General features: G+C 48.7%; 1 protein-coding gene across 3 annotated transcripts in view; it reads left to right on the top strand.

The window, feature by feature from the left end:
• Positions 1-3,605: 3,605 nt before the first annotated feature.
• GSPT1 (G1 to S phase transition 1) overlaps positions 3,606-25,281 on the top strand; it is a 36,559-nt gene continuing 14,883 nt past the window's right edge. The window contains exons 1-6 of one of the 3 annotated variants that reach the window (XM_038762311.1): positions 3,606-3,874; positions 4,093-4,114; positions 15,273-15,282; positions 23,519-23,563; positions 23,646-23,687; positions 24,335-24,559. In XM_038762311.1, coding sequence (XP_038618239.1) covers positions 3,606-3,874; positions 4,093-4,114; positions 15,273-15,282; positions 23,519-23,563; positions 23,646-23,687; positions 24,335-24,559 — 613 coding nt within the window. Of the gene's footprint in view, positions 3,875-3,920; positions 3,964-4,092; positions 4,115-15,272; positions 15,283-23,518; positions 23,564-23,645; positions 23,688-24,331; positions 24,560-25,281 lie in introns of all 3 variants that reach the window. The other 2 variants (XM_038762310.1, XM_038762312.1) reach the window with 2 other exon arrangements.

The raw sequence follows: 25,281 nt of genomic DNA, 5'->3' as shown, positions 1-25,281 counted from the left end.
AGCCCGCACCCTCCGCTCCTCTGCCGCCGCTCACCTCCTCCCCGGGCCTCGTTCTCGCCCGGCCCGTCGTCGACCCCCGGCCCACGTCCACCAAGCTCCTCTCTTCCTCCCTTCAAAGCTCTACTGAGAGCTCACCTCCTCCAGGAGGCCTTCCCAGACTGAGCCTCCTTTTTCCTCTCTTCCTTCCCCTCCCCACAGCACCTGGATATACGTTTGTACAGATTCATTACTCTAACTCGTACATATTTACTATTCTATTTGTTAATGACGTGCATCTAGCTTTAATTCTATTTGTTCTGCCGATTTGGACACCTTTCTACGTGTTTTGTGTTGTTGTCTGTCTCCCCCTTCTAGCCTGTGAGCCCGTTTTGGGGTAGGGACCGTCTCTACATGTTGCCGACTTGGACTTTCCAAGCGCTTAGTCCAGTGCTTTGCACCCAGTAAGCGCTCAATAAACACGATTGAATGAATGAATGAGTCGGGTGGTCTCACGTGGGGCTCCCAGGCTTCATCCCCATTTTCCAGATGAGGTCAGTGAGGCCCAGTGAAGTGACTTAATAATAACAATAATAATAATAATGATGGCATTTATTGAGCACTTACTATGTGCAGAGCACTGCTCTAAGCGCTGGGGGCATACAAGGGGATGGGGATTATTCATAATAATAATATAATAAGCACTGGTGGGGATACAAGGTGATCAGGCTGTCCCACGGGGGGGCTCACGGCATGGCTCAGTGGAAAGAGCCCGGGCTTTGGAGTCAGAGGTCATGGGTTCGAATCCCGACTCTGCCACATGTCTGCTGGGTGACCTTGGGCAAGTCACTTCACTTCTCTGACCCTCAGTTACCTCATCTGGTAAATGGGGATTAAGACTGTGAGCCCCGCTGTTGGGTAGGGACCGTCTCTCTACATTGCCAACTTGTATTCATTCATTCATTCAATCGTATTTACTTATTCATTCATTCATTGAATCGTATTTATTGAGCACTTACTGTGTGCAGAGCACTGGACTAAGCGCTTGGGAAGGACAAGTTGGCAACATATAGAGACGGTCCCTACCCAACAGCGGGCTCACAGGCTAGAAGGGGGAGAGAGACCACAAAACAAAACATATTAACAAAATAAAATAAATAGAATAACTATGTACAAGTAAAATAGAGTAATTCATTCATTCATTCATTCAGTCGTATTTATTGAGCACTTACTGTGTGCAGAGCACTGGACTAAGCGCTTGGGAAGTACAAGTTGGCAACATCTAGAGACGGTCCCTACCCAACAGCGGGCTCACGGTCTAGAAGGGGGAGACAGACAACAAAGCAAAACCTATCAACAAAATAAGATAAATAGAATAGATATGTACAAGTAAAATAAATAGAGTAATTCATTCATTCATTCAATCGTATTTATTGAGCGCTTCCTGTGTGCAGAGCACTGTACTAAGCACTTGGGCAGTACAAATTGGCAACATATAGAGACGGTCCCTACCCAACAGCGGGCTTACAGTCTAGAAGGGGGAGACAGACAACAAAACATATTAACAAAATAAAATAAATAGAATACATATGTACGAGTAAAATTAATAAATAGAGTAATCCATTTGTTCATTCATTCAATCGCATTTATTGAGCGCTTCCTGTGTGCAGAGCACTGGCCTAAGCGCTTGGGAAGGACAAGTTGGCAACATATAGAGACGGTCCCTACCCAACAGCGGGCTCACAGTCTAGAAGGGGGAGACAGACAACAAAACATATTCACAAAATAAAATAAATAGAATAAATATGGACAAATAAAATAAATAGGGCAATAAATATGTACAAACATTTATCCAGCCGCTTCTCATTACTAAACGCCGTCATAATTTGTGTTATTTTGTCCGAATGAAGAGCCCGCTGTTGGGTAGGGACCGTCTCTCTATGTTGCCAACTTCTCCTTCTGAAGTCCTCCCTAAGTGCTTAGTACAGTGCTCTGCACAGAGTAGGTGCTCAATAAATATGAATGAATAAATAAATACGATTGAACGAATGAACGAATGAACGAGCGAATGAATTAATAAATATGATTCAATGAATGAATGAACAAATGAATGAATACGATTAAATGAATGAACGAATGAATGAATACGATTGAAGGAATGAGCGAATGCATGAATGAATACGATTGCATGAATGAATACCATTGAATGAATGAATGAACGAACAAACGGGTGAATGAATAAATACGATTGAATGAATGAACTAATGAATGAATGAATGAATAAATGCGATTGACTGAATGAATAAATATGATTGAATGAATGAGTGAAAGAATGAATGAATGAATGCGATTGACTGAATGAACGAACGAATGAATGAATGAATGAATGAACGAATGAATGAATGAATAAATGCGATTGAATGAACGAACGAATATGATTGAATGAATGAGTGAAAGAATGAATGAATGAATGCGATTGACTGAATGAACGAACGAATGAATGAATGAATATGATTGAATGAATGAACGAATGAATGAATGAATAAATGCGATTGAATGAACGAACGAATGAATGAATGAACGAGTGAATGAATGAATGAATAAACGAATGAGACTGACTGAATCAATGAACGAACGAATGAATGAATAAATAAATACGACTGAATGAATGAACGAATGAACGAGTGAATGAATGAATGAATAAACGAATGAGATTGACTGAATCAATGAACCAACGAACGAATGAATAAATAAATACGATTGAATGAATGAACGAATGAACGAACGAATGAACGAATGAACGAGCGAAAGAACGAACGAACGAATGAATAAGTACGATTGAATGAATGAAAGAACGAACGAATGAATGAATAAATGCGATTGACTGAATGAGCGAATGAACGAACAAATGAATTAATACGATTGAATGAATGAATGAACGAACGAATAAGTACGATTGAACGAATGAATGAACGGACGAATAAGTACGACTGAATGGACGAATGAACGAACGAACGAATGAATAAGTACGATTGAATGAATGAATGAACGAATGAACGAATAAGTACGGTTGAATGAATGAATGAACGAACGAATGAATAAATACGACTGAATGAATGAACGGACGAATGAATAAATACGGTTGAATGAATGAACGAATGAATGAACGAACTAACGAATGAATGAATAAATACGATTGAACGAACGAACTAACGAATGAATGAATGAACTAACGAATGAATGAATAAATACGATTGAATGAAGGAATGAAGGGGGAACGGAGCGGGCCAGAGCCGTGAGGCCCGAAGGCCCGGCCGCCCGGCGCGGTGCAGGCTGGGAAGGCGAGTCCTCGGAGGGGGGGGCGGGAACTCCATCTCCCGTCGGGCCGCGGGGCGGGCGCGGGGGGCCGCTGGGAGTTGTAGTCCGGCGCCCGGCGGCGGCGGCGGCGGCGGCGGCGGCCCGTAGGCGGGGCCCGGCGCGGAACTAGGCGGAAGCGGCGGGGACGGGGAGCGGCGGGGCTCAATCGGCGCTGGGCGGCGGGAGGCGGCGGGCGCGCGTGCGCGAGCGGGGCCGCACGAGGAGCGGGGGCCGAGCCGAGCCGAGCCGGACCTGTCCGTCGTCCGGGGCCCATGGAGCCGGCCGGGGGCAACAACGGGGGGAGCGGCGGGGGGAGCGGCGGCGGCAGCGGGAGCAGCAGCGACTCTGCGCCCGACTGTTGGGAGCAGGCCGACACGGACGGGCCCGAGGCCCAGGCGCTGGGCGCCGCCTTCGCCCGCCAGCTCAACGTCAACGCCAAGCCCTTCGTGCCCAACGTCCACGCCAAGGAGTTCGTGCCCGCCTGCCTCCGCGACGCCGCGGCGACGCCCGAGGGCCCCCACCCGCAGCCCCCCCACCGCCACCCCCACCCTCCCCACCACCCCCCCCACCACCACACCCGGCACCAGGGAGCACCGACACCGGGGGCAACGCCACCGGCAGGCCCCGACGGTAATAGGCCCGGCCCGAGGCCCGGCGCCGGGAACGTGGGCAAGGCCGGAGGCTCCAGCCTGGGAACGTGGCAAGGCCGGGTGCCCGGGGCTGGGAACAGGGAGGGAGGGAGATAGATAGCCGGATTCCCGGGGCTGGGAATGGGGAGGCGGTCGGATTCCCGGGGCTGGGAATAGGGAGAGAGAGAGCCGGATTCCCGGGGCTGGGAAGGGGGAGGCGGTCGGATTCCCGGGGCTGGGAAGGGGGAGACGGTCGGATTCCCGGGGCTGGGAATAGGGAGAGAGAGAGCCGGATTCCCGGGGCTGGGAAGGGGGGGGCAAGGCCGGATTCCCCGAGCGCAGAATAGGGGGACAGTCGGGTTCCCGGGGGTGAGAATAGGGGAACAGTCGGATTCCCGGGGCTGAGAATGGGGGGGGATAGCCGGACTCCCGGGGCTGAGAACCGGACAAGGCCGGATTCCCCGAGCGCAGAATAGGGGGGACGGCCGGATTCCCCGAGCGCAGAATAGGGGGGACGGCCGGATTCCCGGGGCTGAGAATAGGGGGACGGTCGGATTCCCGGGGCTGGGAAGTGGGAGATGGCCGGATTCCCGGGGCTGAGAACGGGACAAGGCCGGATTCCCGGGGCTGAGATCGGGACAAGGCCGGATTCCCGGGGCTGAGATCGGGACAAGGCCGGATTCTCCAGGCTGGAAAGACGAGAAGGCCGGACTCTCCGGGCTGAGAATAGGGGGACGGTCGGATTCCTCGGGGCTGAGAGTAGGGGGACGGTCGGATTCCCGGGGCTGGGAAGTGGGGGGAAGGCCGGGCTCCCGGGGCTGAGAATAGGGGGGACAGAAGGATTGCCGGGGCTGAGAATAGGGGGGACAGAAGGATTGCCGGGGCTGAGAATAGGGGCAAGGCCGGATTCTCCAGGTTGGAAAGACGAGAAGGCCGGATTCTCCGGGCTGAGAATAGGGGGACGGTCGGATTCCCGGGGCTGAGAATGGGGGCAAGGCTGGATTCTCCAGGCTGGAAAGACGAGAAGGCCGGATTCTCCGGGCTGAGAATAGGGGGACGGCCGGATTCCCAGGGCTGAGATCGGGACAAGGCCGGACTGTCCAGGCTGGAAAGACGAGAAGGCCGGATTCTCCAGGCTGGAAAGATGGCAAGGCCGGATTCCCCGGCCTGAGAATACGGGGACAGCCGGATTCCCCGGCCTGAGAATGGGGGGACAGCCGGATTCCCGGGGCTGGGAAGGGGGGCAAGGCCGGATTCCCCGAGCTGAGAATAGGGGGGACAGCCGGATTCCCCGAGCTGAGAATAGGGGGGACAGCCGGATTCCCGGGGCTAGGAATAGGGAGATAGCCGGATTCCCGGGGCCGAGAAAGGGACAAGGCCGGGTTCTCGAGGGTGGGAAGGCCGGATTCCCCGAGCTGAGAATGGGGGCAAGGCTGGATTCCCCGGGCTGAGAATACGGGTACAACCGGATTCCCGGGGCTGAGACTAGGGGGATCGCCGGATTCCCGGGGTTTAGAATAGGGGGTTTGCCGGATTCCCGGAGCTGGGAAGTGGGGGAAAGGCCGGATTCCCGGGGTTGAGAACGGGACAAGGCCGGATTCTCGAGGCTGGAAAGATGGGAAGTCCGGATTCACCGGGCTGAGAATGGGGGGACAGCCGGATTCCCGGGGCTGGGAACGGGGGGCAAGGCCGGATTCCTGGGGCCTGGAAAGGTGGAGAGCCGGGTTCCCGGGGCTGGGAATTGGAGGGGGGACAGCCGGATTCTCGAGGCTGGAAATGGGGGGAAGGAAGGCCGGATTCCCGGGGCTGGAAACGGGAAAAGGCCGGACTCCCGGGGCCGGGAAGGGGTGGAAGAACCGGATTCTCGAGGCTGGGAGTGGGGGCCAGACCGATTCCCGGGGCTGGGAGTCGGGGGAGAGCCGGGTTCCCGGGCCTGGGAATTGGGGGACAGACGGGTACCCGGGGCTGGGAATGGGGGGATAGCCGGGTCCCCGAGGCTGGGAAGGGGGAGGAGACCGGATTCCCGGAGGGGGGAAGGCCGGAGAGGAATGTAATGGGAGAGAGGAGGGGAGGGAGGCCCGGAGGAGGAGAAGAAGCAGGCCCGAGGCCTGTCTGGAGGAGGAAGAGGAGGAGGAGGAGGCCGCGGTTGGGCGGGCGGTTGGGCCGCACGTGGGTCATTCAGTCATTCATTCATTCATTCAATCAATCAATCGTATTTAATGAGCGCTTACTGTGTGCAGAGCACTGTACTAAACGCCTGGCAGGTACAAGTTGGCAACATACAGAGACTGTCCCTACCCAACAGCGGGCTCACAGTCTAGAAGGGGGAGACAGACAACAAAACAAAACATACAGACCAGATAAAATAAATAGAATAAATGTGTACAAGCGAAATAGAGTAATAAATAAGTATGTACATATATACAGGCCATTGGGCCGGCCATTCGGGGGCAGTTGGATGGGGGGCATCCACCCGCCGCCTTTCTCATTAATTCCCCAATCGGCTGGCAAGGCCGTGGGCCCCGGCGGTGCCCGGACCATGCCGAGGGGCGCCGCGCACTTGGGCTACCCAAACTGGCCCGAGGGAGTGGCCGCCTCCGATGCCCCGCCGGCTACCATTAGCCAACCCCAACGGGGAGGGACCCCGGCGCTTACAACAGTGTTTCTTTGGCACACGGTAATCCCAGAAGAATAGTAATGATAACGTCGGTACTTAATAATAACAGCGATGGCGTTTGTGAAGCGCTTACTATGTGCCAAGCACTGTTCTCAGCGCCGGGGAGGTTCCAAGGTGACCGGGTTGTCCCCTGGGGGGCTCACGGTCTTCACCCCCATTTTACAGATGAAGGAACTGAGACCCGGAGAAGCAAAGTGACTGGCCCAGAGTCACACAGCTGACAGTTGGCAGCGCCTGGATTTGAACCCACGACCTCTGACTCCAAAGCCCGGGCTCTTTCCAGTGAGCCACGCTGCTCCTCTAGCTGTTAAGCGCTTACTATGTGCCGAGCACTGTTCTGAGCGCTGGGGGAGATCCAAGGTTATGACAAACACCAACCTTATTATTTTTATATCATAGGGATCGCTCTACCGTCCTATTGGAAGCGGATGGATTTGTCCGCCCCTTTTCTAGTTCGGCCGTGGGCCTTCCGCTCGGGAAGACCGTTTTTGGAAAGGTCCCTTGCCCGTATCTCTGACACTTGAAATGCCATCATTAAAAAAAGAGAGCGAGAGACAACTTCCACAGGTTCTGTCTTACAAATTTGGATATTCTAGCCTTCTTGTTCCACGCCACCCCCGTATGTTTATAAGGCCATAATAGGTGCTCTAAACACTTCTTTTCAGACCTCAGTTTGACACCTTTAGCGTATTCAACAGCGAATAAAAAGGCATCGTTTTTAAATCTCCCCAGATTTAGTATGACCTCCGTGGTCACGTACCTTCCAGATACGGATCTAAGAATCGACACAATAGGGCTCACTTAATGGTGGTTCTTTTGGAAAGCTGTCGATGTAAAAAAAAACCAAAATGTTTCCCGAGTGGGTTTTCGGTATCCAGAGTGTGGGTATTGGGGGTATCGATATAGAGTCCCCCTAGACTTAAAGCTCCGTGCGGGCAGGGAGCGAGGCTACCAAATCCGTTACGTTTCTATCAGTCAATCCAGTATTTATGGAGCACTGACTGGGTGCAGAGCACGGTATTAAGTGCTTGGGGGAGAGTGCAACACAGCAGAACTTGTACGCTCCTAGATGCTTAGAACAGGGTTGTGCACACAGTAAGCTCTCGATAAATGCCTCCGATTGATTAGGGATGGCCAAAGTCCGGTTCACTCCTTTTTCCCAGGTACAGTCTGCCTTCTGTGAACTATTGACAGGCTGTTGTGTATATGTGCGCGCGTGTGTGTGTGTGTGTGTGTGTGTTTCTCCCTCTAGGTTAAGTATATTTTAAAGGCTGCTGGAGACTACATCGACACTTAGAGTGATCTGTATTAAAGTTGCTTCTGATAAGCCTCAAGCCACAAAAGGACGAGTCTGGCAGGAAATGTGTTTGGAAAAGCGCACGCGCACAGTCAGAGCGGCACACGGCCTGTATGTGGCCGTTTTCGTGCCCGTATACTTTAACTCGGGTTGCGTGGGCGTCCCTTAAGCTTTTAAGATTGTATTCCACTTTTTAGACTGTCTTTCGACTCCCTAATTGGCCTCTTTTTCTAGACTTTGAGAATGGAAATTCTCATAATGGCCCATACTTTTGTATCACCTGCAAATTCCTTCTTCCCTGTTTAACCATTTCTTCCCCCCCAGCACTGGATTTTTCGTTACAGTTTCTTTCGTGGTCTCACCCTGCCCTTTTCCAGGGGCACAAGCTTTGCTTTTCCATTCATAAGCTAGACTTAGAACTCCATTCATTGGTTATCTCTGCCATCGGGAGAGTAGTCACCCAGAGCGTCAGGCCGGGCGGGGCCCCTCAATCCGCTGCTCTGTCAGCATCTGCTGAGCAACTTGGAAACAAAACAAAACAAAATCATCTTCTGTCTTGCTCTTGTGGAAACTGGGGTTTTCAAAGAGTAGCTGATTAATTTCATTTAATGGCTGCCTCCCCCTCTAGACCGTAAGCTCGTCGTGGTCAGGGACCGTGTCTACCGACCCTGTAAGGTGCTCTCCCAAGTGCTTGGAATAGCGCCGGGCACGCAGTAAGCGCTCCGCAACTTCCACGTATTGATTAGGTGACTGATAATAATTAAAACTCTGAGAAGCAGCGTGGCTTAGTGGATAGAGCACGGGCCCTGGAGTCAGAAGGACATTGGCTCCAATTCTGGCCTGCCACTCGTCTGTTGTATGACCTGGGGCCTCAGTTGCCTCCTATGTAAAAAAAAAAATGGGGATGAATAATAATAATAATGGCACTTATTAAGCGCTTACTATGTGCAAAGCACCGTTCTAAGCGCTGGGGAGGTTACAAGGTAATCAGGTTGTCCCATGTGGGGCTCACAGTTTTAATCCCCATTTTACAGATGAGGTAACTGAGGCCCGGAGAAGTTAAGTGACTTGCCCAAAGTCACACAGCCGACAAGCGACAGAGCTGGGACTTGAACCCGTGACCTCTGACTCCAAAGCCCAGGCTCTTTCCACTGAGCCACACTGAGCCCCATGTGGGGCAGAGACTGTGTCCAACCTGATTAATTTGTATCTTCTCCAGCGCTTAGAACGGTGCCTGGCACATAATAAGTGTTTAACAAATACCATAAAAAAGCAAGCAGTGGTGTTGGTTAAGCACTGTGTGCGCTGAGCACCGAAGATGCAAGATAATCGGGTCGGACCTCGGGGGGCTCACGGTCTCAGATAGGGGGGAGAACAGGGATTCAGTCTCCATTTTACAGATGAGGAGACTGAGGCACGGGGCAGTTAAGTCCCTTACCCGTGGTCACCCCGCAGTAAGAGGCAGAGCTGGGTTTGGGACCCAGGTTCTCCGATTACCAGGCCTGAGCTCTCTCCATTAGGCCACGCTGCTCCTCTACAGTACTTTAAAAAAAAAAATGTCATCTTCCTGCCTGTTCTCTTCTACCGAGATGCTTTTCTCATTCATTTCAGCTCTCCGACTGCTCTGGGGAAATGCCATTCCCTAGTTTGTGTAGGGGAGAAAATAGGTTCCCTCGGCCAGTGTTTCCTTAAACAAGATCCCCGGAATCCTGGCAGGTTCTGCCCGATAACCTGGTCTTGTCCAGCTGTCTTCAGAAAATGCCCCTGAGAGGGTTAAATTGTGGATTAGAGAGAGAATGGGAAAAGGTCTGAGGGGCTACTTGTTCTGGGGAGTCGGACTAAAGGTGTGATAATAATGATGATGGCATTTATTAAGCGCTTACTGTGTGCAAAGCACTGATCTAAGTGCTGGGGAGGTTACAGAGTGATCAGGTTGTCCCACGTAGGGCTCACAGTCTTTATCCCCATTTTACAGATGAGGTAACTGAGGCACAGTGAAGTGACTCGCCCGAAGTCACGCAGCTGACAATTGGCGGAGCCGGGATTTGAACCCGTGACCTCTGACTCCAAAGCCCGGGCTCTTTCCACTGAGCCACGCTGCTTCTCTTGTGTGCTGTTATGAGAGGGTAAACTCTGGTGACTGGAGGGAAGGTGGATTTTACGTGCGGGCCCCAAAACTTAATCCGATGCCGAAGGAGACCTTGGTGGAAAAATCTGGAACTCACAGCTCGAATCCTTTAAAAGTCTTCGGTTTTCTCTGTGGTGCTGTCTGTCTTTCTTGAGAATGTGGTTTCCCTGGAGTCCGGGGGGCTAGTTTTGTGATTTGTCCCTTTTTTCATTATGCCGCAGAAATGCCATCGGTCCTGCCGCTGAACCAACCAGCGTGGACTTCGGGGGTGGGAGCCGCTACTGAGCAACACGGAGCTCACCTTCGCAGGAAATTCAGCGCGCAGGGTTAAAGTCAGTTTTATCCCGTTTAAGGTCGAGTTCGATGTTCCGAATTGGGTTTCCCGGCCCTTGGCTTCTGGTGGAGACCTCTTTTAAAAAACTCGAGGGCACAGGTGAAAGGGGAAATGACTTAAATAGTCCCTTTTTTAAGTTACGGTACACCTCCAGGTAGCCAAGCAGTTTGGCCTCCTAGCCTAGAGAGCGTCTCCAGATTCGAATGAAAGGGGGAGGTTGGAAGTTTGATATTTTAGCACAGCTGGCTAGAAACCAAATGGCGTGTCAACGGATCTTGAGTCGTGTGTCCACACCAGTGCCACCTGCTCCTTTCACGGGCTGCAGATTGACCTGCTTTGGGGGGGCCGCAGTGATGTTTTCCGCTGTAGAAACTTGGAAGTTAACCTTGAGTAGAAAACTTCTGCAAACTTGACTTTTCCGGGAACAGTGGAGGCTATTGATGTGTCCTTTAACTGCCAGTGCAGTGAAGGGGCACTGTGGTCTTTATACACTTTCTGCCTTTCCTTGCCTCTAGAGCCATTAGCGTCCCGTGTAGTTTGTTTTCTATTTTCCGGCTATTGTATTTTAAAATCACTGGGCAGGCTGCAATCTTCAGCTGGATTGAGTTAAATAGTAACTTGAAGTCCAGTGCTTTGTAAGTCCCATGTTTTCCTGCTGTTTATCTGGGAAGAATCAACTGCTGTGGCCCCGTCTGGTTTGGGGGTTCATAGGGTTGAAGACGACCGGGATAATCAACCCGACCGACTCTAAATTTACATTCATTTGGGATTTTAGAGTACTTGGAACTCTGGAAGGGGGATTCAGGTATTAGCGTGGTTTCATTCGGACCAGGCCTAAAGGTTGAGGACCCTGTTTGTTTCCCAGCCGATGCTGGGTTTGGTGGCCTCACTATGTTTAGGAAATTGTATTAAATTCTTGGCTAAATAATGGCATTTAGGTAAGCACTTCCCGTGTGCCAAAGACAATAAACTACTCTCTCTCTCTCTCTCTCTCTCTCTCTCTGTGTGTGTGTGTGTGTGTGTGTGTGTTTTAAGTACTTACAGAGTCAAGCGCTGGGGTAGATACCAGTGGACACAGTCCCTGTCCTACAAGGGGCTCACAGTCCAAGTAGGGATAACATGTTGAATCCCCTTTTTGGAGCTTAGGGAACTGAGGCACAGGCAAGTTAACAGTGACTTGCCCGAGGCGCCACAGCAGGCAAGTGACAAAACCAGGATTAGAACCCAAGTCCTCCGGCTCCCAGGCTGGTGTTGGATCCAGTAGGCCACGCTGCCCACCGGTCTCACCATCTGAGAGGTGGGGAGAGTTAGGTATCTTAGTCCCATTTAGCAGATTAGGAAGTGGAGGAACGGAGGGAGTAGGTAATTTACCCAAAGTCGTTCATTCAACCGTATTTATTGAGCGCTTACTGTGTGCAGAGCACTGTACTAAGCGCTTGGGAAGTACCCAGCAAACGCAGTGACAGAACTCGCGGTAGAAGCTGGGCCTGCGCCCAGGCCCATACTCTTTCCACTGGACCACACTGCCTCTCTGTCCTCTAGGGTCTGAGTAGTAGCGTTACATTGTATCCTTTGCGGAGTCACCCCTGAGACCCAGGGTTCTTCTTTATGCTATGGCTTGACGGGGAAGGGCAGTCTTTTGGACGCCGGCATTCTCTAAAGTAGTGATAACGGGGGAGCTTTTGGTCCTTGAGAAGGATGAGGAAAGCTGTAACAAATACTTAATCTAGGAGGTGTACTGACTACAGTGCCATTTTTTAGATAATTATTCAAAAGGGAATGGAAGGCAGACATTGCCACGGTTTGGGTGACGTACTGTGGAGCGTGACTTTGTTCTGTCATGGGCACTAAACACTCAGCTGAAGCTCCGCCACCATCGTGCTTGTTTTCCACTGGTTGAGGTCACCAAACAGATCACCAATTTAGGCTCCTGCTGCATTTGGAAGGCTCCATGGCTGTAAAGCTAATGACTGTCCGGTGCAGAAAGAAAGGCCTTTGGGCTTTTGCCCCGTCCTGTTTCTCGCCCAGAAGGGTGACTATTGCAATCGAGACCTTCCGTGAGGAGTTTGTATTTTAATAGCTTGTTTCCGCTTTTGTTTACTTGACAGACTGCGAAATGCTTTAAATGGGTATTGTAGTGAAACTAGACTGAAGGTTTCTCTGTAGCTTTGATAGGGACACAAAAGAGAATGAGAGAGATATTCCAAATGGCTTGGGGTGAAGTGCTGCTCCAGGGAACGGTCCCCGTATTCTCTCAGGAGGGAATCCCGGCCCCAGTTGAACCCTAACTTTGAGGAATGCAAAATAGGGTGTCTTGGAACGAGTCCGTCCAAAAACTTAGCCCTTTCGTCCGGTCCAAAAGTTTCCTGAAATCGACCAGGGTGACAGCTGCGGTTTTCACTGAAACTCGCTTCGATTGAATATTTCACAACTTCTTGTCCTCACCCCTCCGGGAGATTAGTGCTGTAGGCCCGGAGAGGCCAGCGCCTGAAAATTGTAATCGTTTAGGATGGATTTTTGCGGAACCGGAATTTTCCAAGGGAGCCCAGGAGATGAGTAGAAAGATGATGATTCCTTCCCGAGAGATTAAAAAAAAAAAAGCTCAGTGAGGTGATGAAGATATTTCGGTTTACTGAGTCCGTGAAGTGTGCTGACCAGAGTCACTGCTATCTGCCGTCTCAGCCTTGAAAAAAGTGCCCTCTGGTATGTTTCTACTTCAACCCAGCCTGCGCCGGCCTAATTCGAAATGCAGGGTATGGTAGTTTCGCCTGTTTGGTGATTTTCGGCTCTGGAGGAAAATCTGATAGGAAATGAGGTCTGTGCCGCTTCTCCTCAGTTTTGCAGGTGGGTTAACCCGGGCTTTTAAAGATCAAATGACTTGTGCGCGGTGACTCTGGTGAGTCAGAAACGCTCTTATGTCATCAGCTAAACTGAGATTTCATGGTTGGAGTCATTTGCTGTCGTTGACATCCTGCACAAACTGAAAATTGGCAGCTCGGGAAACCCTAGGGTCTTTCCTGACAACAGCGTCGTTCCTCCTCCTGCCTCTTTTCAGGTGATCTCATCAAGACTGTCTGAAAGGAGGTATATGTTGGCACATAATGAGGAGGGGGAGAGTCTGAAGTTTGGACAGGTTGATAAAAGGATGCCTGAAACCTAAAAATATCTTGTGGTCCTTGATGTGCAAGCAGAATTCCTGTAATACGTAGTGGGTCCTTAGCATTAACTCATAGGGTCTTTTACTTCGTGGTCTATTTTTAAAAAATGGAAATATTGGGGACATGACTCAGACTAATCCTACACTTTGACAATCACAGAATATTAAGCAGAAGCCCAGGGAATGTCTCTGCAGAAATGGGAAGGGTCCAAAGCAAAAGCATCTGAAAGTTTGGTGCATATTTAGGAGGCTGGGGAGGAATTATGTTTTCTTAATCACGATCTCCCTTGAAGCTTGCCTTCCTCCTCTCTGCACCTTTGGAAATGTTCGGCGCTGTGAAATATTTCAAATGACTCTGACTCGCACTATCCATAACATTATGCCCATTTTATTTTTAGGGTGTTATGTAATTAAGAAGAGGCCATTGAAGTTTTCCCTTTACCGCCTGAGGTGGTTTGTTTTTGTTTTGGGGTGGTTGGGTTTTTTTTATTATTATTATCCATTGCCGTTACAATCCTTTAGCCTGGTTTGTCTGGTTTTTCCATTTCTTTTGTCTCGTTGCCTGATACTGGGGCTGAAAATGTGGTCGGTTTTAAATATGTCAAGAAATTCAAAGGGACGGGAAGTTTTCATTCATTGCTGAAATTGTGCACTGCTCTGCCTCTTCTGCGGATAGCGTTCCCAGTTCTCCCTCTGGAAATCCGGATTTCCATTTTGAGCAACGGTCTAAGCACAGAGGCCCGTGGCATCCAAAACCCTCTCTTCCTTCCTGCCTTAATGCATCCTTTCTGCCCTGACTTTATTTATGGCGATGCCCAGGGGTCAGGCATTTCCTGTCAGCTAGCAGAGGCCTTCGGGTTTGGGTACGCAAACCGGCTAGCTGGTTGTTAGCCGTCAGGAAGATCTGACCCGCAGGAATTCGCTGCTCGAGTCACGTGTGGCATTCATCGACCCAAGTGGAAAGAGTTAGGATTATTCCTAGGAGGAGTTTGAGAGTTTTTCCCAACCACCTGTCCGATCCCTTTGTTAGAAAGCATATTCAAAACCACAATTGGGGGATTGGGGGGGGGGGGGGGGGGACATTGATTGATTGCAATGTTTGAAATAGCCAGTTGGGTCCTAAAATCGATCCTTAGCATTGAATGGGGGAAAAAGAGATCAATGGAACCTGACACTAGAAATTTCCAAGACTCTTGTGTGTGGTTGTGGGGGGGGGGGGGGGGGGTGCTGTTACGATTTCAGATGGGCAAACAGATTTTAGGGTCCAGAGCTCTTGCAGAAGGACTCAGATAATAATCCACATCTCGCACGGCCAGGTCTTCCAACCTTCCATCCCCCCACTCCTTCCCTTTTAGCCTGGTTTGCCCAAAGTGGAGAAGACGGTTACTCCCCTCTATACGAGGGTCGGACCCCCTTCCAGTTTCACTCAGACTTGGGCCGGCCCCGTGGGCCACGGACCAAGCCTTAGCTGGGGCCAGGGCCTTAGCGGACTGAGCTTTGCTCTAGTGGGCTCGCTGTGACTTGGATGCGGTAGTTGTCGATAACGCTTATTGCCTCGTCTAGGACATTGAAAACTCCTGCAGAGCAAGGGCGAGAGAGACCACTTGGTAAGGTCCATCCTCAAAACCGTTATTGCATTCGGCGCCCTCCCAAATCCATCCCTCCGCTGAGCTTGGGTACCCGCTGATGACTGTCCTCCCTTCCCTGCTGCTTTAAGGGGCCCAGCGGTGAATGCGATGAGGCATTTGGAGTAGTCTTGGGAATTTAAGGGAGGGGCAGGGTGCCCGGCGACCTACTAAGCACACACAGTCTTTCTCTGCAAAACTGCTGAACCAGGAGTGAAGCCCAGCCTCAGTGGAAGTAGCTGGGTGAGTGAGTGCTCGCATGTATCACAATGTGTTTGGCCCCCTGTTAACCCCCTGGAAGTTTGTGACGTAGAAACTAGCTCACTTGTGCTCTCAGGTAGCTTATTCATTTCCATTGGCTTTCACGGATCTTTTTCGGGGCTATTCCAATTTGCAGCTCTCAGTCATAAACGTTTTCAAAATTGGGTGAAGCATCTAGCAGGGTCCTAGAGGAGGAGGTGATGGGGAAAATAGCATCCTGTCTGGTCCATCACGGGGCCTGGTGGTGTGGGGCTCGTGTTGTTTTTTCGTGCAAGTGACCTTGAAGAAAGTTTCCTCCCTTTGCTTCAGACCTTGTAACTCCAACACATAGGCGCGTATATTTGCCGAAGGAGCCCAGCAATCTGAATTTGGTAAAAATGGAGGTCTTCAGAACCATGAAGGGGGTGGTCGGGGCAAGCATGAAAGCTACAGCTACCAGATATATGGATATATATAGCTATAGGTAGATATGGATAAATATCGATATATATAGAGAGATAAATGGTATATGGTATTTGTTAAGCGCTTACTATGTGCCAAGCACTGTTCTAAGCACTGGGGTAGGCACAGGGTAATCAGGTTGTCCCATGTGGGGCTCACAGTCTTCATCCCCATTTTACAGAGGAGGGAACTGAGGCCCAGAGAAGGGAAGTGACTGGCCCAAAGTTCACACAGCTGACAAGTGGTGGAGTGGGATTAGAACCCACGACCTCTGACTCCTGAGCCCGGGTTCTTTCCACTAAGCCACGCTGCTTCACAGAACCCACTGGGAGGCAACCGTTGAAGAGGGAAGGTTCAAAGCAAACAGAAGGGATGATTTATTCGCACAGCAGGTGATAAATGTGAGATTTAATACCACAGGAAATTGTGCAGGCAGAAAATGGAGTTGGTTCTGGAGGGTTTTGCCTAGATGAGAGGCCCATGGTAGGTTACGCTGTCTTGTCTTATGCTGTCGGGTCATCTCCGACCCATAGCGACGCCATGGACGCATCTCTCCCAGAATGCCCCACCTCCATCTGCAGTTGTTCTGGTGTATATATATTTATATGTGTATTTATATATGTGTATATATATATATATATATATATATATAATCGTATTTATTGAGCACTTACTGTGTGCAGAGCACTGTACTAAGCACTTGGGAAGTACAGGTTGGCAACATCTAGAGAAGGTCCCCACCCAACAGCGGGCTCATGGTCTAGAAAGGGGAGATAGACAACAAAACAAAACATATTAACCAAATAAAATAAACAGAATAAATATGTACAAGTAAAATAAATAGAGTAATAAATACGTACAAATATATATACATATATACAGGTGCTATGGGGAGGGGAAGGAGGGGGCTCAGTCTGGGAAGGCCTCCAGGTAGGTAGTGGATCTATAGGTTACAGTAGCGAACATTAATATGTTTCGGACTCTCCCAAGCACCTAGTACGGTACTCTGCACATAGTAAGCACTCAGTAAGTACCACCGACTGATCGGGCAGAACATCCCTGACTTCTAGGATGGGGGTCAAGGAAACCGATTATCAGTCACATCAGTCAGTCTGTCACCAATCAATCAATCAATCGTATTTATTGAGCTCTTACTGTATTGGAAATAGTGCTGAGCTGGTTGGACCATTACTGCCCTAGTAATGACAACATCTGTGTTCTTCGGAGGGTAGAGTCAGTAGCCTCACATCACTTCCACGAACTGTCAACTCGCATCATGCCCTACAACAGGAGCGGCCCGGTAGCCCCACTCTAGCTCCAACGGACTTCTTCCTGGAGATAAGGGGAGGAGGGTCTCTGAAGGAAGCCAGCGGAGCTGGGAAATATTTCCTAAAACTGGGACAGGGGAAGCTCGGGGGAAAGCAGAAAAACGGCGTCCTTGGGCCGTTCCAGTGAACCGAATTGTAAATAGAGCAACAGTGGCCAAAGTTGTTGGCCGCCGTCCCTTAAACTAGTAAAGCTCTCCAAAGAATTCTGAAAGGGGATCTCCCGAGGAACCCGGAGATAGGGAACATGAGCAAATGTGCAATATTCTGATTCGACTAAGTAATCTTGTTTGCTTGGGTGACGCTTTCTCTCCAAAGGCCTTGCTCGCCAACTTGGCTGACACTTTTGGGGCGTCAAAGAATCTTCCTCATCAGGAATTTTGATGCCTTTACAAACTACTGAAAGACTCGTTAGCCAGCACTAGTGATTTTGCTTGAAATAATGTACTGTTGGGGGTTTTGCGTTCTGTTTTATTTTTAGTTTTGCCAAGATTACTTTTTCCTTCAGAAGATGTTACCTCCTGGAAATAGTTTAATTTTTTTGACCTACTAGTTTTTTTTTTCTTCCTCCTTTCTCATTTGATTTACCCCCTCCCATGTCCACCCTTCCCTAAGAAAACAAAATCATTAGCAAATATTCCTCTTTTTTAATCAATCAATCAGTCGTATTTATTGAGCGCTTACTGTGTGCAGAGCACTGTACTAAGCACTTGGGAAGTACAAGTTGGCAACATATAGAGATGGTCCCTACCCAACAGTGGACTCACAGTCTAAAAGGGGGAGACAGAGAACAAAACCAAACATACTAACAAAATAAAATAAACAGAATAAATATGTACAAGTAAAATAAATAAATAGAGTAATAAATATGTACAAACATATATACATATATACAGGTAAGAAGTGTTGGACCCCAAACTTCCCATGAATCTTAATAAACTGGATTTTGTAAGAGCACAACTTCTGTGTTTTAATGGAAGTAGTGTTGTCTAGTGGAAAGAGCACAGGCCTGCGAGTCAGAGGACTAATCCTTGCTCTACCACTTGTCTGCTGTGTGACCTTGGGCAAGTCACCTCCCTGTGCCTCAGTTACCTCATCTGTAAAATGAGGGTGAAGACTGTGAGCCCTGTGTGGGACAGGGACTGTGTCCAACCCCATCATCTTGTATGTACCCTAGTGCTTAGTACAGGGCCTGACACATAGTGAGCGCTTAACGAATACCACAATTGTTGTTATGACAACTGGGTGTGTATTTGTCAATGTCTTGGAGTTCTATCATTAACCGTTATCTGTGATTTAAACCTGAGGCAGATCAGTCCTAGGCACTGTCGCTGCTTGAAGATATTAGAATTCAAGAGTACTCAGTAAATATTAAACAGCCAGGTAATCGATTTTATAGCAATTCTGTCTCCGGCAAGTCGGTATACAGGTGCATTGAGATTTCACATCTATTTTAAAAATTGAGCTCAGCTTCTACCGATTTCATATTGGCTTTAGAGTGGTTCTGGATTCCAAGCGCTACCAAACCCAGAGTTTGTTTGCTGTTTAAGGTAATGGCTTTGATTTTTCTTCAGCTTTTCTGTTCCTTCCCCAGCCCCACATTATGACAGAACTGACTGCGTAAGTTTTATGTAACCCCTTTTTTTGTGGTCAACCTCACTCCACCTGTTGGGCTTTACTTGGCCACCATGGAGCTTCTGATGTGAGACTCAGTTGCTTTTGGAGGGTCTGCAGGCCTCACCCCGTCTTGTGCTTCATGGCGTTAAGATCCAACCCCGTATTCCTCATTTTCCCCTCTCTCCCCAGTTTCACTGTAATTATCATGATTGCCTCAATCGTGGCCGCTAAATGAAGTGAGCCATTTGTTAAGTGGTCAAGGAACTTATTTAACAGTGAAGTTAATCTGATTTTTTTTTCCCTAGAATAATTTGCTCTTGTGTGATAGAAAGTAAAGAGATTTAAACCCAGGGTAGTCTCCTTTTTTTACAAGTCCTATTTATCGTATGTAGTGCAGGGTTAGAATTATTTTTCATGATCACAGTACTACTTACACTTGAGCCAAGATGCCCAAAGCAATAGTTGTCAAGGAATTGGCACCCAGGAACTAAAAACTGAAATGATGTCAACTTGCCTGAAATTTGGAAACAGTCACCTCCCCTATAAATTTTCCATTCAAATTTATTATATTTAATTCCCCCCCCCCCCCCCCCCCCACGTATATCAGTTTGACCAGTCGGTTATCTCATTCCTCCAAACAACTGCTGCCATTCAGCGTCCAGTATCTGTTCATCAGATTATCGAAAAGGGCAATATTGATACGCACCAGCGACCCACCCTGGAGTCTTTCCAGCTTTTCTTGACATCTGACGTTGCGATAGATGTGTTATGTGTCTTGCTCGATTATTAGCAGACCGGTGCACTTCATTCACAGCCTAAGACGTTAGGGAAAGGCCTGGCCTTGCCCAAATCCCCAACACGCCTTAAATCTTGCTTTTTACCGCACTGAATGGGAGCAGGGAACTACTTGAGGAAGATGTCGATGGTAAATTTCCGTAGTTAGAAGGGACCCGCTGGAGCAGCGGCGAGATTTACATCCCCTTTCCATCGGCATATCGACCGTCTCCCCTGGTTAACAGTGGATGGGCCTCAGGCTTTGGGACCGAGAACCTCCGTGGAAAAAATTGCCCCTGGGTGGTTGGCCCAGTACCACGGAGGCAGTGGGTGCTTCAGGCAAGTAGCACGCTGCAAAATGCACACAGATTTAATGGCCGAAATTCGTTTACTACCAAAGTGACCGCGGCGCAGTGCCGACGCTGAGCCAAAGAGTCGTAGATCAGCGGGCCGTTGCCAGGGTATCTGCCTCCGTAGCTTCTGTGGGCTCGGCCGCCTTCATTAACCAGCCATTTTCAGGATTCCGCTCAAAAGTCTTTACTGGTGATATGGCTCCAGAGGCACCGCCCAGGACACACACTCTTTGTTCTTTTTTTTTCTTTTTTTTAATGATATCTGTTAAGGGCTTACTATGTGTCAAACACAGTTTTAAGTCCTGGAGTAGGTACAGGTTAATAATAATAATGGCATTTATTAAACGCTTACTATGTGCAAAGCACTGTTCTAAGCGCTGGGGAGTTTACAAGGCGATCAGGTTGTCCCACATGGGGCTCACAGTCTTAATCCCCATTTTACAGATGAGGTAACTGAGGCCCAGAGAAGTTAAGTAATAATAATAATAATGATGGCGTTTATTAAGCGCTTACTTTGTGCAAATAATAATAATAATAATGGTATTTATTAAGTGCTTACTATGTGCCAAGCACTGTTCTAAGCACTGGGGAGGTTACAAGGTGGTCAGGTTGTCCCTTGTGGGGCTCACAGTCTTCATCCCCATTTTACAGATGAGGTCACTGAGGCCCAGAGAAATGAAGTGACTTGCCCAAAGTCACACAGCTGACAGTTGGCAGAGCTGGAATTTGAACCCATGACCTCTGACTCCAAAGCCCGGGCTCTTTCCACTGAGCCACGCTGCTTCTCTAAGTGCTGGGGAGTTTACAAGGTGATCAGGTTGCCCCACAGTGGGGCTCACAGTCTTAATCCCCATTTTACCGATGAGGGAACTGAGGCCCAGAGAAGTGAAGTGACTTGCCCAAAGTCACACAGCTGACAAGTGGCGGAGCCGGGATTTGAACCCATGACCTCTGACTCCAAAGCCCGGGCTCTTTCCACTGAGCCACGCCAATGAGGTCGGACACAAGTCTCTGTCCCTCGTGGGGCTCACGGCCTAAGGAGGGAGAACCAGTATCCCCATTTTGCAGTGGAGGAAACTGAGGCACAGAAAAGTGGGCTCACAGTCTAAGTAAGAGGGAGAGCCGTCGTCCCCATTTTACAGTTAAGCTGAGGCACAGAGACGTGAAGTGACTTGCCCACGTTTGCACAGCCAGCAGTTTGGCAGAGTCAGGATTAGAACCCAAGTCCTCTGATTCCCAGCTCCATGCTCTCTCCACGAGGCCATGCTGCTTCTGGCTGTTCCCCTTTCCCTCCCTCCGTGCTTGAATTATGGGTTAGTACAGTGCTCTGCACACAGTAAGCGCTCAATAAATACGATTGATGATGATGATTATGGGTCAGGCTTGGGGAAGGGTGGATACATAGTATATTGGTCTGCGTGGTTGGATGTGCGACCCAACCAAGAGAAGAATGATTCTGGAACAAGTGCTTCAGTTTTTTAACCCCAGAGGCCTTATTTGTACCGAAGGGAATGTTATCTCTCTTCATTCAGCAAATTAAAGGACCGTGTTAGAATGGTCCCGGAGACTAAGAAGCAGATGAGTCCTGCTCTTTGCAGTTTCTTTGTAGCCAAATGGTAATCCTGAAAGACAACAAAAGAAAGCAACAGCCTAGGTGTAAAGGCAAGGAGCTAATTCTCACAAAATGGAGAAATCCGGAGTGGCAGAAGAAAGATGCCTCACTGTCTGCTTCTCAGAGTGCTGCAGTAGTATTGGCAGATATTAAGATTGATTTTTTAAACCTGCTTGTGTTGACACCGTCCTGCCTAGAACACATCGGTGTTCTCCTTTAGGCAGCTGTAGTTCGTCCCTCTTGTGTGACTCCCGCGGAGGCCGCCATCAGCCCTTCTCCTGAGCCCTGGCTTCTGATGGCTAGCCTGGAGGGACAAAGAGGCCAAAAGAACCTGTTCCCACCCCATCCTGAAGAAGAAATGACCCCGGCAGTCTGTTCCAGGCCCTGAGACTAAAGCTTCGATTTGCTTGGGGGAAGGAGGAGTTGTGGTTGTGCAAGCAAGTGCTTGGTACCTTGGCAAATGGCCTGTCCATGAAGCTCACGGGGTCCAGCTGTGGGGAGGGGAGAAGAGGATGCCAATGACTGGGTTGAGAAAGCTGCCCCTACCTGTATATATGTATATATGTTTGTACATATTTATTACTCTATTTATTTATTTTATTTGTACTTATCTATTCTATTTATTTTATTTTGTTAGTATGTTTGGTTTTGTTCTCTGTCTCCCCCTTTTAGACTGTGAGCCCACTGTTGGGTAGGGACTGTCTCTATATGTTGCCAACTTGTACTTCCCAAGCGCTTAGTACGGTGCTGTGCACACAGTAAGCGCTCAATAAATATGATTGATTGATTGATTGCCCCTCTGCAGGCATATGAATGTGGGCAAGGAGAAATCTGGGATTGATCAGATCTCCATCTTCCTTTTTCCTGGGAGCAGTGGGGGGAATCTATCGTTGGTGACCGTCCCCCCAGCCTTGACTGCTCCAGTCAGCCTTGCGCTCTTATTTTGTTTCCTCATTCGCCAAGTATGCGATTGTGTGTTGTGTGATGGCACTCAGTGTGCAAGTCTGAGTGTGCACGCATGGCATATATGTTGAGGCTAATGCAGCATTCAAAGTGGACAAGTCCTTCATCTTTAGGTGTGTTCCTGAACTGATTCGTATCTGGGGGGCTGAGAACCGTGGTAGCGAAGGGAGCGAGTAGCTCCTCTTCCTCTCGCGTGCTAGTTTTTAGTATTTAGCAAAACAGTAGCATTTATCTGTTGGTTTTTTTGCACATGAGATCGCTGCTCGGAGCCTTAAAAAACTGAGAAAGCGTGTTGTCTCCAGGGATGTCAGATTTAGTATAATGCTGAAACTAATATTTAGAGGGGTTTTGTTGCCAAAACAAGGACACCGATGTCATTAGTAAGAGTAATTAGTTAACAGTAGGGAGTGATAGCAAGATTTTGAGGTAAGACCTTGAAAGGGAAGGCAGCTGGCATCAGAAGCCTCTTTGATCCCTCTGTTGTTTGCTAGGTGAGAATTAATCCGGCCGCTGATGCAAATTGGCGGCAGCCTTCGGGATCTGGGCCCACTTTAAGCCTACCTAGTGCAGTTCCATTGTCATGTGGAAAACGAGACAACTTCCCATCCCAGGGCCTGGCACCGCACTTGCTCCCAAGCGAAGCACCCCCTCCCGCCCCCGGTCAACTTCCAGTGTCTGGGGAGAGAGAGGGGAAGAGTCAGATCTAGGAGATCTGATCATTCTTTTGTTGGTTTATGGTACTTCCAAAGGCCGTGGTTGCCGCAAATGTGCATCAGCAAGTAGGTGGGTGAACAGGTCCTGATCAACGGACATTAAAGGGAAAGCCGGAGGATTGGTTTGTCCGGGATTGGAGGTTCGTCTGGGGTCTAAAGGGGTGGCAGAAAGCTCGGTCTGTGTCTGTTGCTTTGATTGAATCCTGGCTCCTTTCTGTTTCTAAGAGAGTGAACGTAAAAGTCCGGTCTTAATGTTGGAATTTAATTTTCGTTCAACAGCACCTGTCGAGCCTTCGCAGGAGGAGCAGTCGTCGTTGAGTGAAGGTAAAAAGAGAAACTAATTATCTTTGGGTTTGAGGGTGAAGATACCTTCATAAATAACGTCATTACTCAATATTTTCTCTAGGTTCAAATTCCGCTGTTGGGATGGAAGTTTCCGAACCTGTAGGTAAGACACTTTCTGATCATTAATACGATTCAGTGAATCGCTTACAATCCCTTATGAGGTTTAAGGGCAGGTGTAAGTATTGTTCTGAAATGGAGCATTTTTAAGTTAAAGTACTTGTTCTCATTCCATTTTTCTGTCACAAAACTCTTTCTTTCATGGTAGCTATTCATTTAATGTTCGTTCATATTTTCTGGGTTTGGCATGCTGATTGTTGACATTTATGTCAAACAGTCGCTGAAGTCAGAACACTTAAGAGTGGGGTTTTTTCCATCTAAATTTCAAATCTCTTGTTTTAGTCTGATAACTGGATCACCTGTTTTTTGGACCATTGTGGACTCCTAAATCCAAGTTAAGTTTAGCCATTTCCCCCAAAATTCTGCTTTGCTAAAATTGAAGCTCATTAATATCAGTGAATCAGCTTTCTGACGTTGATAAAAGCCATGTTGGAAGCTATTACCCATTTCAAAAGTGAAGAGATCTGACTGCTTTTCGGGGATCAAGGCATTAGGCAGTGAGGTTCAGCGTCTTCATAGCGATCGTTTGTAACCGGAAGGGTAACCATTCTTTATTTAAAGAGAAAACCCGCCATCAGCAGTTGAAGGAGAGCTAAGCAGTCGCAACATTTAAATGTGTTTTACTTTCAGTAGAGAATGGAGAGACAGAAATGTCTCCCGAAGAATCCTGGGAGCACAAAGAAGAACCAAGTGAAGCCGAGCCAGGAGGTGGCCCTATGGGGGATGGAGGAGCCCCAGAGGAAAGTGCCCAAGAAATGATGGAGGAGGAGGAAGAAATACCAAAACCTAAATCTGTGGTGGCACCACCAGGTGCTCCTAAAAAAGAACATGTAAATGTAGTTTTCATCGGGCACGTAGGTAAGTCGCGTGGCGATAATTGGAGATGTAGCGTGGTGATGAGTAAATCCACCCCGACCAACTCTGGGGTCCCGGAGAGCTGGAGGTGCAGAGTATGTAGAATGAAGTAAAGATTGGCTTCTGGCCCTGGGGAAAAGGCCAATCATTTATTAGGTTAGTCGACTGCAAAGTAGTACAGGATTTCCCACAGCAAACTAAACAGGTGACGGTGTAACGCTTTAGAGGAAAATCGGGACAGGCGTTCTTTGCTTGAAAGACCGGATCGTCAACGTTTGAATTACAGGCGGTATTAAATATCCTGCTTATTTCTGTACAGGTTAGGAGTTGGAAGACTCTTTGCCATTTTTGTGAAGTTCTGTTAATTATTCTTGAATATAATAGTACAAAGCTTTAAAATAAATGAGTTGTTGTGGATCATTAAGTAACATAATGTACTGTGAAGCAGGAAATGAATCATCTGAAGTGATTTCTGGATTCCCGTCAGGTTTGCTAGTCCTGCAAATATTGGGTCTTACATAAGCATAGCCAGAGTCTTGTTTTCCAAGGAGAGAAAGAGTAAGAAGCACTGCTTTGGGGTTTCCTCACATGGTACTATAGTATTGCCACCTCAGTGACCTTGAGGTGGGAGGGGATTCCTCCGACATAGTCCTCGGTTGGAATAGAGCGAAATATCCATCGCAGGTGAGTCCCACTGCAGCCACCCCATAATTTGGAAGTGGCCA

This window comes from Tachyglossus aculeatus, chromosome 21, assembly GCF_015852505.1.
Source record: "Tachyglossus aculeatus isolate mTacAcu1 chromosome 21, mTacAcu1.pri, whole genome shotgun sequence".
NCBI lineage: Eukaryota > Metazoa > Chordata > Mammalia > Monotremata > Tachyglossidae > Tachyglossus > Tachyglossus aculeatus.
Note: the sequence above shows the minus strand (reverse complement) of the source record. Positions and strands in the feature narration are given on the sequence as shown.